Source organism: Suillus paluster (assembly GCF_016628075.1).
Source record: "Suillus paluster strain FC165 chromosome Unknown EDB91scaffold_4, whole genome shotgun sequence".
NCBI classification, from domain to species: Eukaryota; Fungi; Basidiomycota; class Agaricomycetes; order Boletales; family Suillaceae; genus Suillus; species Suillus paluster.
In genome coordinates, this window is record NW_024537564.1 from 17,989 (window position 1) to 32,163 (window position 14,175).

At 48.9% G+C, this 14,175-nt stretch overlaps 4 protein-coding genes across 4 annotated transcripts; 1 reads left to right on the plus strand and 3 right to left on the minus strand.

Moving 5' to 3' along the window:
* Nucleotides 1–332: 332 nt before the first annotated feature.
* Nucleotides 333–1,973, plus strand: EDB91DRAFT_1101566 (uncharacterized protein). Its single transcript, XM_041317261.1, has 3 exons — nucleotides 333–1,282; nucleotides 1,340–1,530; nucleotides 1,583–1,973. Exons 1-3 carry the CDS (start codon nucleotides 462–464, stop codon nucleotides 1,855–1,857), a joined length of 1,287 nt encoding a protein of 428 aa, XP_041182371.1. The 5' UTR covers nucleotides 333–461; the 3' UTR covers nucleotides 1,858–1,973.
* A 294-nt stretch (nucleotides 1,974–2,267) lies between these two features.
* Nucleotides 2,268–3,688, minus strand: EDB91DRAFT_1044542 (uncharacterized protein; the record flags this gene model as incomplete). Its single annotated transcript, XM_041313133.1, has 4 exons — nucleotides 2,268–2,985; nucleotides 3,037–3,108; nucleotides 3,164–3,194; nucleotides 3,313–3,688. The coding sequence occupies 4 exons, from the start codon at nucleotides 3,686–3,688 to the stop codon at nucleotides 2,268–2,270; spliced, it is 1,197 nt and encodes a 398-aa protein (XP_041182372.1).
* Nucleotides 3,689–8,532: 4,844 nt separating this feature from the next.
* EDB91DRAFT_508892 (uncharacterized protein) lies at nucleotides 8,533–9,006 on the minus strand. The gene has a single exon (XM_041327519.1). The coding sequence runs from the start codon at nucleotides 8,916–8,918 to the stop codon at nucleotides 8,661–8,663; it is 258 nt and encodes an 85-aa protein (XP_041182373.1). The 5' UTR covers nucleotides 8,919–9,006; the 3' UTR covers nucleotides 8,533–8,660.
* A 2,322-nt stretch (nucleotides 9,007–11,328) lies between these two features.
* On the minus strand, nucleotides 11,329–12,884 carry EDB91DRAFT_1292339 (acetyl-CoA acetyl transferase; the record flags this gene model as incomplete). Its single annotated transcript, XM_041324861.1, has 5 exons — nucleotides 11,329–11,588; nucleotides 11,644–11,970; nucleotides 12,022–12,408; nucleotides 12,458–12,746; nucleotides 12,795–12,884. 5 exons carry the CDS (start codon nucleotides 12,882–12,884, stop codon nucleotides 11,464–11,466), a joined length of 1,218 nt encoding a protein of 405 aa, XP_041182374.1. The 3' UTR covers nucleotides 11,329–11,463.
* Between the last annotated feature and the right edge of the window lie 1,291 nt (nucleotides 12,885–14,175).

Below are 14,175 nucleotides of genomic sequence, written 5' to 3' on the forward strand. Positions count from 1 at the left end.
TTGGGTCAAGCAAGGTACTTCCGACGCAGGCGGCGTTACTGAAATCATAATTGCCTGTGAAATGACTATCAGCCCAAGAGGGACGCGAGAGCTCAACATGCTCCTTCCCCAGATCATTGGCCGGCCGCCGCGTACTACGTTCTCATTATGAACATACCTACACGTACGATGAGCACGATGCAGAATCAAGGTCAAAACCTACACTCTGCGATTTATGTACCAACGTAATTCCCTCAAGGTTGTAACACCCTGTGTTAAACGTTGATGCCTTCGATGATCCCGATTTTGTGAGTGCATGATAACGCGTTGTTGACGGCTGTTGACGCGACTGTGGGATGACACGTCAACGTCACGCGCATGGCTTGACACTAGACACCAGAAACTCTCAGCTGACCTGAGCGGGCACCCAAATTACATCGTTCTCTCAACGCCTACCACTACATTTTTACTCCTCTGTCCTAATGGGCTCGATTCTCAGTCATACGTCGTTCGAATGGGCTGTTGCAGCCGGCATCGCAGGGGCTGCAGCCTATGGGTACCTCACGTACTCCAACTCAGGCGCACCTGGCAGTATCTCTGAACACGCAACCACTGGTGGAAAAAGTGCGAAAGCTAAGAAGAAGAAACAGACACCGAAGAATGCCGGTGTCTCAGAACCTTCTGAGAAGCCCGTGAGCACCACCATCTCTGCCACCTCTGCCACCACCGCCACAGTAACGTCCGCGCAAGGCGTTTCCGTGCCTGAACCTACCATCGTTCCATTTCCGCATGTTATCCCCGGCGAATTTAACGCCGTGCAACCTAGCTCGGACGACCAAGGTTTTGAGGCGAAAAAGGACAAGACGAAGAAGAAGCAAAAGAAGAAGCAGAAGCAGAAAGAAACGGGGGCGGTTCCTGATGTTGCATCTGAACGACGGACATCGCAGTCAGGCGGTGATACTCCCGGAACATCCTTTGATATCCCAAGCGGAATGTCCTCTCCTAAAGAGGAAGAGAAACTGCGCTCGTCTCAAATACGGTCTTCTTCTCCGTCATTTGATACTGATTCCTCGTGGACGCGGATAGACACCCGTCAGAGGACAGCACGAGGCGTCAAGACCACAGCTGCATCGGTACTTGCGATAACAACGGATATGACGAGCAGTGACGTGGGTCCGTCGACCGGCGATTCTTCAGTTGCCGAGGCTGCATCTGCTAGTGCGGACGCAGGCACCAGGGGAGATAACCGTCGAACGCTGGCTGAAAAGCTTCTGCCCAAACCGAGGAAGACCGCCGTCGATGAGTAAGTCAAATTCTTGCTTCTAGACCGTATGCTGATTGGCCCACCTGTTGATGTCAGTATGCTCGAACGCCCAGATTATCCTGGTTTAGCGCGTGTTATGCGTGTCCATCCTCGGGCCGATGAAGCGCCCGCACCAGGATTTTCCTGGAAGGATTATGAGGATGTGGATGACGGCAGTAATACATTAAATGATGCAGATGGGGAGGGCGAAGGCGAATGGGGCATTGTCAAGGGGAAGGGTCGTTCGAGTAATATAACCCTATTTTTTTGCTTTGCGCTGAAGCTAACGGCTTACCGCAGAAACTTCACGGCCCCCGACTACGTCCTCGCAGTCTGTACAAAAAGCCCCAGAGGGAGGACTAACACAGAAACAGCGGCAGAATGCAAGAAGAAATCAGCTGGTGAAAGCTGCTAAAGCAGACGCTGAGGCGGAGCGACAGGCAAACCTCACCGAACGTCAACGTGCTCGGGAGCGTGAGCAGATAATTGATCAATCACACCGCGGAGGAGGTAAGCAAACTAGCGGTGGCATGCAAGCTTTTGTCAATAGCCGGGGGAAGTTAGTATATGACTAGGGTAATTGCACCACCCGACTGCAGCAGTCTACATGAGACCATAGTGATCTGTCTGGAGACATTTACTTATGCTTAGGATAGGCTTAGTAGACTCGTGGTATTACTAGAATACAAATCTCGTAATTGTGTCGTGAAAGATGCTCAAAAAAAACGAGGCCGAAGCGGGGTATGCGATCGCCAATTGAAAGCGAAAAAGTCATGTCCGGCGTACCGGTAAACGAACCTGCGGAAGGTATTTCGCATACGAGAATGACCGCGTGGTGTGGAGTGTGAGCAGAATGAACAGAACTGGATGCCACCAATAATACGATCTGAATTAACCTATGAGCCGATAAAATGGACCAATGCCGGGAGAGCCTATCGCTCTGCAGGACCTTGTCTCCGATCTCTGTTATCCCCCCCTTCCCGCCCTACGGAAGGATCACCATAACGTCTGGATGATGATGATATGTGGTGTCCTGGTGACATTGATGGGCCTTCCATTGTGACGTTGGCCGAGCTGGACGTCGCAGCATGTTCCATTGCTTGAGGATGTCGCAAAGAAGTTCCACTGGGCCTTTCCAACTTTTTGGGGCCGGGCGCAGACGCTCGCCCAGGATTCTGAGCGTCTGCGCGTGGAAGTTTTTTGACTGGGGATCGGCGTTGTAGGGAGATGTGATTGAAGCTAGCGAGAGCGGAGACTGTCTGACAATAGTTGGGGACTTTGCATCTGAGGGATGGCGGAGATGAGATGGGCCCGCACTTTGTGGGACTGATTGAATATTCGAGGACGATGAAATGGAAGGTCCGTGACTCATTCCAGCGATATGAGGTGAGGAAGAGCCGGCATAAGATTGTGATTTTGCCGGGTCTTGAGTGAAAGAAGATGATGGGGGAACATTTCCCGGATACAAGACTTGACCCGCGGACGAATGACCAGAGTGGTACGAGGTTACGTTCTCTGAGGACGACGCCCCTGAGATATCAGGAGCGACTGAATACATGGGCACGTTGGCAGGGCCGCCTGCTAGGGGGAAAATGCGAGAGACCACAGATTCAAGGTGATCAAGCCTAGCCTTGAGTTCGTCGTATTCAGCCTTACTCCTAGCCTTGAGGTCGTCATATTCCGCCCGACTGACGTATTTGTCCCTGAAGATATATATGATCAAGGGTGTTCCAAGCTGAATATAGGTTACTTACACAGGCTCTAAAGTTCGCCATTGGCATTTTGACTGTTCACCACGTCTTGTACAAGGACCACACGGCTGCGCTCTAAAAATGCGGCGTCAAAACAGTACGGCGACACGGTGACATTACAACCGCCGACCTGTCACATTTAATCTTACGCCTTTTGCACTCTGTGGAGACCGCGTGATGTAGATAAAAACAGCCACGGCATCAACAAGGAGGCAAAAGATTGGTACCGATAACGATGAGCAACGAATTTGTAAATGTGTAAATATAATAAAAACTTACCATTACAACTCAGAGCTTGTCGTCGCCTTTTCTTTTTGGCAGGACCTTGCTGCTCTACTTCACCTTCTGGCTCAGAATCCATCATTTCCGAACGACTGTATAGGGCATGCTGGGAGGAAGGTGGTGGAATTTCGGTGGAGCCAGAAGGCCCTGAATAAGGGCTTGGGAGTGGATAAGTGTATGCGGATGAGTCTGAAGGGGGCAAATGTTGAGCCATGCCTGAAGGTGGGAGATAGGGGTGGAGTTGACGAATAGATGGTAAAGAAGGCTGCTGGTATGGAGCGATGGGGCGGGTCTGTGGTGAATTTGAGGAGGCCATTAAACGAGAAGGGGGATGATTGCGCCCTGGGTCGGGCAGCTGCCTGTTGTTGTCCATAGTCAAAATATTGAATCAGTAAAAGGCATGTAATTGGGGTAGAGGAATTAGGATCGACAGGGCATTTAATACGAACCGGAAAGAAGAGGAGATTTTAAACGGTTTCCTGTGACTAAAATGAAGCGCGAATGCGCAGGGTGGCTGTTCGGTTATATAAGGATAATTTGGATTAGTTAGTGGGTCACTAAGAAAAATTCCGGATAGTGACAGAAGCAGACCGGGCCTTGCGCCAATTGATCGGTGTGGTACAAGGCCTTAAGTGAGGTGACCTTGAAGAGGCTGCCCCTTACGATCAACCTGCTAAGCCTTTGATCGCTGATAATTTACGAGCTCAGCTCAGGTTCGAGTAAAGGTAACAAACTGAAACAAACCTTAGCTGAGTTCGCTAGTCTCCGCTATGCTCGGCTGTTAACCGGCTGAGTATTTGAACCTGCAGATAATGGTTTTGTCGGATGAAATCAATGAAAGAGTACAACTGAAATTACCTTGGGCTTAGTATCGGGACCTTTGAAGATAGCAAGTGTCGTTCCTACAAGGCACCAACACCCCCAAGAATTCAGTTCCGGTGATTTGCTAATGACAGTGTGGAATTAAGCTTTAGTACATTTTGATTTCGGCTCTTCCCGGGTCTTTAAGTGCCATGTCCGTCTATCTCCGGCTGTCACAGTACCATCCGAAGTCTATCTTTCAATTCAGTTCAACCACCCAAGTATACTTCTATCTGACCACTCTTAAGCTGCCACAATTGTGTTCCGTCCGATAGGCTCATTGTTCCCTCCTACCACCCGTATGAACCCAGCACTCGCGGGCATGTACCGCTCTTTCATGTCCGTACACCCGCGATTGCCGGAAAATACGGTCATCCGTCCAGTTCCACCGGATCATACATCCACTATGGAAGGTCTTTTATTACATATACACAGTTGCTGCGCGTCTATCCACAGTGCGCATCTCTCATCTCTTATCATATCCGAAAATCATCGTTAGCTGATTGCCTCGCGGCTGGCCTCTCTTCTTGACACATGACACCTCCTTCATACTCATATCAGCAGGTGCGTCGACCATGAGGCCTAAGACCTGAGGTTCAAGCCTCTTTGGTCATTGATCATCAACCTTGTGATGGGCCAAGTTTGCGCCCCATGTATATTTAGTAACAGTGGTTCCTCTTACAGTTTTGCATAATATCCGAAAGGACGCCCACATTTGTCTTTGGAGCAACCATACACAGCGCCATCATGTGTATTGTAAGTATGAGACCATCGATACCGCGAGCTATAGTTCCTACCAAGCTTTTCCCTCGGTTTTCAAAATATACCGTGTCTTCGAATTCGACTGAATAGCGCTACCACCACCTTCCTATGTAGTTATTTACAGCTGACGTCGTGCGGTCAATGATTCTCATGGTAACCGCTTCTCGTCCGTCTGTTATAATCGCGGAAAAAAACTCCAAACAAGAGTCTGTAAGCTGCTGGAAGATAAATTCCTAGTGAGATTTATGGCAGTGATATTATTATCCTCCGTCCATCTTCTCACTTTCCGCGAAAGCCTATCAATTTCAGAGGAAGCCACCCGGTCCACTGGAGGCCGCTAACTCCAGAGCGTCCCTTGTACCGTAATCTCCGGCATCATAGTCCCGACGCTGGTAGCGTCCGAATTTCATCAGGATGTTCTATTCTCATTGTCAACGGGTAAAAATTGCTGCGGTGTCGAGGGACAAAACCTTCCCCACAATCGTACGTTGCTTCACGTTAGCAACGACGTAAATACCAAGTAGGAAATCCCTAACGCCGCTTTTCGTCTGTGAGAAGAGTGACTGCAGATCGCCCGTCTCTATTCGCATCACGGTATTGACATCATGATCGCTTAAGGAGATATGTACTCCAATGAGAAGCTGTATCCACTTCTTCCATTCGCTTGTTACCCTGGATAGATTGTTATTCAAGCTGGTGCATGTGCCTTAACGCCGCGAGTATAGCAATCGAGTCATACTGCACGTTTTCTACAGCCCCTGCCGACCCACTAGTCTGGTATAAAATCGATGAAAGTGGTCGAGTCTGTGCCAATTCGATGTCAGTGTTTGATTGCACAATCTCACCTCGTGTAAAGCGTGCAGAAACAGCATGCATCAAACAGAACTTAGAGAGTTGCCTCGCTCCTTTATCTCCTTCACGACCAGCGCAGCTGCGCTTTTCAAATCAATAGGTTACGCTTGCTAGCTGATTTGCATTCAAGTTAACTCTCCGATCGGCCCGGATGTATTCAATCGACGTACGTTCATTGCAGTGCGCTGCTGTACGGTGATAAACCTAGTACACACGTTCATCATATCATACCGTCATGGTGACGTTTCGTCGCAGCTAGTCTTCGCTTGACCAAAGTGGGATCAGCCCATGAAAGACAAAGTTCAAGTTTTCACACATCATTCATAAGTAACATCAACATCAAAATGAAGTGGCCTTATCACCTCATCACGGCAAGCAAGCTGTGGGCGCCACTCCTCGCGTCGTCATTTGGATAAAGTAGTTGTCATTAAGACATATGATGCCTCCAAGCATGCGTAAAGAGTTGGCCAGTGCATGGATCCTGTCACCGGCGATCACGCGCCGCGGCGCTGCGGGCCTGCCTTCATCACAATTCATCCTCCAACCACCCCATGTCCGCAACACGAGCTAACACGAGTCCGTCTGCTTTGAAGTTACGAACCATATATTGTCCCTGCAACAAAGCTCTAAATCATCAGGAGAACATGCAGCGTCTATGTGGCAGTCAAATATCCGGACACACCATCCGAGAAATAGAGTTAAGATTTATATCGCCGACCCTGCCAGAATACTATAGTGCTCCCGTTAATCGAAATCTGTGGTGGAACGTCATTCAAGTCATCCGAGTCGGTTATTGAAAGGATTGAAAGCGACATAATTTATTTGCCCGACCCTCAGGCTGAGGAATCACCTCAATCCGAGGCAACTCATTCCGCGGTGGCGGCCACGTAGGCTTCGCGGCGTTCTTGCTCATGAAAGCGTAAGCCAGGGTAGACTTGCTCGGTGAACCTCTCTGCCGCTCAAACTAAGCAACTTGGCCTGTCCCGGCACCCTCTGCCGAGTCAACCGTCGTTCGCTTTCCTTCTTCTGATGACATTTCGGCCCCACCCATGTTAATGGACGTCTCCGGGAAGCTGGCAAAGTTGACGCCCGGTTCGTCTCTGCTGTCGATAATTAGACGGCCTAGATAAGCCTTTTTGAGGTATTTTTTTTACCATGAAAGTCCTGGCCCGAGAGTATCCGGTTCTAAGCATAGAGCAATCGGTAATATCATGCGCAACGCAACCCCTGGCGACAGCAAAATCATACCCGCAGTTGGGGAAATACACGCGTTTCCATGTTCGCTCTGGAATTGCACGAGATAACGCACAATTACAACTGTAAGGTTTGGTCCAGCAGAGTCCGACGATAATGTCGGTCGACTTGAATCGAAGGACATCGATCAAATGATTGTTACTCGCAAGCATATTGAAAGAGCTGCGGAAACGGTATTACTGCCGGGTAAGGTGCGTCAGTTGGGCAATGTACTTGATCCGGAAAGTACGCATGAAGGGGTGAGAGCATTGGATATTACTGAAGACGGAATAGGGTGTGCCATTGTGTAGGCGATAAAGGACCGTTTCTCCGATGCGGAGGGGGAACGCCCACGGTCGTGTTGAGGCCTTTCGATCAATCCAATAGCCTGGTGTGCGAATTGACTCGACACCACCTGTCCCGCCCCTGGATTCCTCCGGCAGGAGCTACCCAGAGCGCCTGTACCCCTGAACCATCCTGTATGGTAACGTGAGTGCGTGCGCTGGTCCAGTTCTAGATTATATTTTCATAAATGCGCACTCTGAAAAACCAGACGCATTATCACCCATAAGCAACATACCGGAACTCACCCATCATTAGGGTAAGACAGGGCAGGTTAATCTAACCTCTTGAAGGTCCAAGACACCCTTGGCCGCCAAGATTTTGGTAGGTGTAGGAGGGACTATAATGGGTATGTGATTAGGGTTCAAGTTGTCGTGACCAGTTGACATGTCAGATAAAGCCCCGGAGAAAACGCAGGAACTTCATGCAACATGATCAACTCGTTGATTACGAGCCTTTTTGCAAATGAAGCAAGGCGTTTGAGCGGCAGGCCTGGATGCTTGAACGCGTACACAACCCATTCAGTAGCATCCAGGCCGTTCTGGAAAGAGGGGAAGACAAACTGACAAAACGGTTGCTTGATCGTGGCAAAAATAGCACAGAGTACCTTAGCTAAGTACGCATTATTAACCTGCAAAGTGCACAGTAGTCAGAAGCAATAAGCGGGAATGATACGCGAGAATAGCTTCAGTGTGGTTTTGATACTGAACAGCAACTCAACAGGACATTTTTATTTGCCGTAACGAAACTAGACGGAGACAAACTTGACATTGTCCCAGCATCCTACAAGATCGTGTGTCCAAACTGCGATCTGAGCGTGGCGCCACGGTAATGCCAATGCTGCATCCGTCGTGTACAGGCTCCTTCAAGACAAGAGAGACAATCTCTGAAATCCCACCATGACACTAGTAAATGTACAACTTACAAAACGCCGCCCACAACCGAACAACGATGCTGAGCCCTCCATCACAACGTCATAATAGCTATTGAATTTTCACGTTAAACTTCTTGGACACGACTAAAGTGAACTCTGAAACACAACTTTGATCTTCTTGCAAGTGGGGCGCGCCTGAAGGATCAGCGCGAATTATGTCCATACCAGAATAAAGCTCGTAATAGAAGCTGGAAGTCCTTGCCGGCATCAAATCGAGTGTGGGTGGGATCCAGTAAGAGTCGTACCGTGATGAAGAAGTGGGAATTCAAATATCCGAGCGATGCCGGTCTCCACTGAGACCCACAGACGAAGCCCTACGAGTATAGTCTCCAACACGCGGAGCCTAGTGGGCAGGGTGCTGTCACTTGCTGTCACCTGTGACATGACCTTTCAGGCCTCGGGTTGTGTGGTTCTTGTATGTTGCTCGAAGGATGCCCATGAAGGTGAGTAACAGAATCACAGGTGTGAAACATATGCATGACCATTCAATGCCCATGATCGGCCTCAGGATATACGTAACATATGCAATAGTAAACTGGTGAAGTATTTGCCAGGTGCTGATTAACCGTCCGATCAGTGACAATAAACAAATGATAAACGGCATGCCCAGCTCCTGCATCCTTTCTGCTCGACCGTAAAAAGTAACGAAGTGGTAGTACGTCCATCATCCAAACGTAAGACGCCAACTTCAAGATCGAGGTGACTGTGAAGAAAAGCCACGAGCGCAAATTTGCTATATATATATTCTCATGAACCGGATGGTCCGTGCGCGGGAACCCGAGTGGTATTTATGCTGCTCACCCTGATAATTTTCTCTATCGAAAGTTCACCTGGCGGGTTGATATTTGGGTTTCTCCTTACTTCTTACTGGAGAATCTTGAACCTAACAGCTCAGGGAGAAGGATACCTTTCACCCAAGTGCGCCTTGATGTTCAAGAGGTCAGAGGCGACCCGTATGAGAGTGAAATCTCTACCACACATGTGATGCTATATGTATTAGGCAACATCTAGTGCAATTTCTATGAAAACTTGAGCAGATTCGATGTGGGTGGCGACAACTGATATCGGTTGGAGGCCTTGCATCACGCTCTGAAGGCCACGACTTTGATATCGATATCATCATAGGGCAAGTTGGAGTTTATGTGTTCAGATGTTCAGATGGCCTCACTGACGGAAACGAAAAGTGAACATACAATTGAGCTCAGGACTTCATATCCCCATGCCAAAACCCCCGGCACTCCCTGCTGCTACTCTCCCCCCGTTTGCATCACTCAATTTCCTCCTCACCCAGTATAACAGTACGATCGATGCGCCACAACCCCGTCTAAGGTGTAACGTCTGGTGCTCGCGGTATGATAATAATGTCCCGAACACGTTTCCCTACACGCCTTCCGAGCGCATGACATGCCGACGGTGTGGGCCCGGCATGGTTCGTGCACTAAGAGGAATGACAGCTGTTAATGCTAGGAGAATGATCGTCAAGAGATTCATCTAGACCATCCATCAGTGTCATAGTAAGTCGCCGATCTACAGCTAGTACAGGTGAGTTGACCCTTGGCGTTACTATAACCAGTGACAAGCTAAGTGCGGGTTCGTTCGTCAGTTCCGTGCTCATGCTTTTATAGCTGCTGCACCCTGCTCATTAAAATATCGATCCATAAGTTCGAGAAATAGCATTCACGCTAGCATCATGACGATGCAGAATCTCTTGATCAAAGCAAGCCAATGACAACAAGACACGTGCGAAGTATTCACACTCATTTTCAGGGATAAGACTGAGCCGCGGGCAACCGAAGCTCGAAAAATCCAACTGCCTGAAGGTAGTGTTGTGGGCCCAACAGAGAGTTGATAATCCAAGGAAGTACTGACTCGGTCCCTTCATCAACCTCCCTTGTAGTGCCGACGGTCGCATGGTCGACAAACGAAATATTCAGCGCGTTGTTTTGGCTCAGCTGCAACATCTTTTGCTCAAGCCTTACTTGCCGTTGTACACCGAGTACACATAATGAATCATTCTGCCTCAATACATATTCTACCTCACCTCGACCTCGAGAGCATGATAGACGTTGGTCAGTGAATTGTTATCCTACGCAGTTTCTCCACTGCCATCCAATTCCATGAAAACTTGAGCAGAATTCGACCTTGAAGTGGCTGACGACAATCGGTTGGAGGTCCTACAACACGCTCTGAAGGCCACGACATTGATATCATAGGGCAAGTTGGAGTTAGGTTCAGATAGCCTCACTGAGGGAGACAACGGAAACGAAAAGTGGATATCTCCCTGCTGCTACACTCTCCCCGTTTGCATCACTTAAGGTCCTCCCCGCACCCCTACCCAATACAACAGTACGCTTTATACTTTATACGGTGGCTGGAGGGGCAACGTATAGTTTGCGCAGTATAATAATATGGCGGACACGGTTCCCCACAATCCTTCCAAGCGCACTGCATGTCGGTGGTGTCTGAGCCCGGCATGGCTCGTGCAGTAAGAGGACTGATAGCTGTTAATGCCAGGAGAATGATCGGCAAGAGATTCATCTAGACCATCCATCAGTGTCATAAGTCGCATCTACAGTTACAGGTTGATGAGTTGACCCTTACCGTCAAAAAGTGCGAGTTTATAACCAGTGACAAGCTTGTAAGTGTTTTTTTTTTCGTTCTGAGTTCATCAGTTCCATGCTCATGCGCTTTATAGTTGCTGCTCGTTAAAACGTTAATCCGTCAGTTCGAAAAACAGCATTCACGCTAGCACCATGAGAATATAGAATCTCTCGATAATCGGTAGAGGAACCAAGAGCCAGCCAATGTCAACAAGACACTGGGTCGCGGGTAACGAAAGCTGGAAAAATCCAACTGCCTGAAGGTAGTGTGGGCAGCAGAGAGTTGATATTCCATTCAGACGAATTGGACCCTTCATCGACCTCCCATGTAGCGCCGACGGTCACATGGTCATCAAACGGAGTATTCAGAACCCGATATTTCGTTCGTACACCTCGAGTTCGAACATCCTTACTGTAATCGACAAGTGCGACCAGAGTCTTCTCACAGTTAAGGGCACTACCATAGACAATCTGCGAGGATATTTGGGCACAACTTAACGTGTGAGCAGAACTAATACATACGACATACGTACTACGTATAGCGGTGTTAGGGAGTTCGAACGTTCAGTGTTCGCTGACGAATACAGCTGCCATGCCCATTCCTGAACCAATACACATGCTAGTGACGAACACTCTCTCATTACGTTGTTTTGCAATGTTAAGGCCGGTAGCAATTTGACGTGCTCCCGCTGTGACGAAGATACATCAAGACATAATTGATCGGAAAGGTTTTGAGACACGTACTGCATCCGAGTGGGTGCCCGATCGCGATCGCACCCCCATTGACATTGACCTTGTCAAACGACAAGCCGGCCTTCTGGACGCTGTACACAGCCTGAGATGCGAAAGCTTCATTTATTTCGTAGAAGTCAACATCGTCCCTGGAGAGTCCAGTTTTCTCCAGAACTTTAGGGATGGCGTACGCTGGACCAACACCCATGATGCGTGGCGGCACTCCCACGACTGCGGAGGCAACATATTTGCCGACAATGGGAAGACCTAATCGCTTAGCTACAGAGCGACGAGCAAGGACCACGGCTGCTGCACCGTCAGATACCTGTGAGGCGTTTCCTGTATGACGTTTAAATGGCAAAGTCTGAAGGGATGTCACAAAGAACCCACCAGCATGGGTCGTGCCATTCTTCGTAAATGCGGGCTTAAGTTTTGACAAACTTTCTGCAGTAACACCATCACGAATACCATCGTCCATGTCAACGACGATCTCAGAAACTTTGTCAGTCTTCGGGTCGGTGATCTTGACCTTCAGAGGAACAATCTCGTCCTTGAACTTTCCGGCTTTTTGAGCAGCAGCAGCCTTCTGGTAGGACTCAGCTGAAAACTTGTCTTGTGCCTCGCGAGAAATACCGAAATCAGAGGCGACGTTCTCAGAAGTAGTGCCCATGGGAATCAAACAATCCTCTGCCTCCTGGTTTGTGAGGACCTCATCTGACCAGCCGTCTGGTAAGGATCCAGCGCCGTATCCAAACGTCATGGATTCAACTCCAGCACCTAGAAAGCTCGTTAGTCATAAATGATGAGATGAAGGACTGTTGCTTACCAATACCGATATCAATTTGTCCAGCGATGATTTGGTTTGCAATCTGATTGACAGCTGCAAGACCAGACGAACATTGACGGTTCAAAGTGTTGATTGGAGTCGTGTTTGGAATCCCTGCGTGAAGGGCGGCCATGCGAGCAGCACCGGCGCCACCACCGGGAGGTAGAACATTTCCAACTGCAATATCCTCAACGAGGGCGGGATTGACCTTGGCTCTAGTATATGCAGCTTTCAAAACGCCGGACAGGATCTCCTCCGGACGAGTATCTTTGAAACCACCTTTCCTGCCCTGTAATTTGAGTAAGTCACCGGTTCTGGAGTTCTACTGTAACCATACCTTGGTGAGAGCAGACCGCACAGCGGCTACAATAACGACGTCGTTGTCGTTCTTAGCAAGAAGCTTTGACTTAGCGCTTGAAGATGCCATGATGGTGTCGGGGGTTATGCGTTGAGGTGGAGGAAGCCTGGAAGGGTGTAATATCGGTGTGCGAGCATGTGTTTAATACTGAATCAGGTGGATCATCTAAACTACCTTAGTCATCCTCCGGCTTCATTTTGGTGCATGTGTTTATGCCGCTTAATTAAGCGCTTAAGGCGTTCATTCCATGTCTTACTGCTCATAATCACCTGCTGGCCATCTGCCATGTCCTATACATCCGGTATGTTGTCGGCCTGAGATTCAGAAAATCATATCAAAACTTCCGACGTATGGATTCCACTTACCCACCACCTACTATACCTTCAAGCTTCATTGGTTTTCCAGAGGCTGCCATTCAGATGCAGTGTTCGAATCATGACAAGCCACGAGCTTGCCGGTGTCCAGACTCTGTAACCTCCGTATCATCGTGTGCTTCACTCGCCAGCGGTATACTATCCGCGGAGATATCGATGCCAGCCACACAGTGGTGACTATTGACGATCATTCTAGCACGCCACACTTAACTTATGTGCGCAGTTTTGTGGGGATGTGTGGTCCAATTTCATCTGAACTCTCTCTACAGGAACGATCGGTATGTAGCGATGACTATTTCAGGCACCATGATTTTTTGGCGGTTCGAGAACGAGCTCATCCAAAATCGTGTTGTTCCAATGCCAAGGCATGTCTCAGACGCTTTTCGCCCGATCAACCGACATTACCCATGGATTCACAAGTGCGAGGAGCAAGGTGCGCCTCCTCGCCCAGGCTATCTGTCGTGACGCTCAGCGACTAGGATTTGGTCACTTCATTAAACTGCCTTGGTGGCGACATTCTGATGATATACTTGATAGTCCTGCAGTCATGGACGCTGTATGTCTTTTAGTTGTCTGGAATGAGACATAGAAACAGCCACGGTATCGGATCATCTTACTGTAATCAAAACAAGGAATGTCATTATGTTGCAGAACAAGATCGACTTGATGAGGGATGCCCAACCATCTAACATCAGAACTCGTTGCCGCATGTGTCAAGGCTTACAATCGGCACTCTACCTGTCCTAGTCTGCGACTTCACTTCTGATCCTCGTCTCATCCTTATCCGTCCCTTTGACCTCAACAAGCCCGATGCTGAGGTGGATGGGCTCAAGGGCGGTCCCGCTAGTTCACACGTGTTCTCAGGCTAGAGTTCCGAATTAACGCCCATGACCGGAATCGCTGCAGGCTGATCTCCGGCAGGATTGGTTCTTGGATGCTGAGAGTAATTATTTGCAGTTCGTTGCCCCACGCCGTGTTGAAGTCGC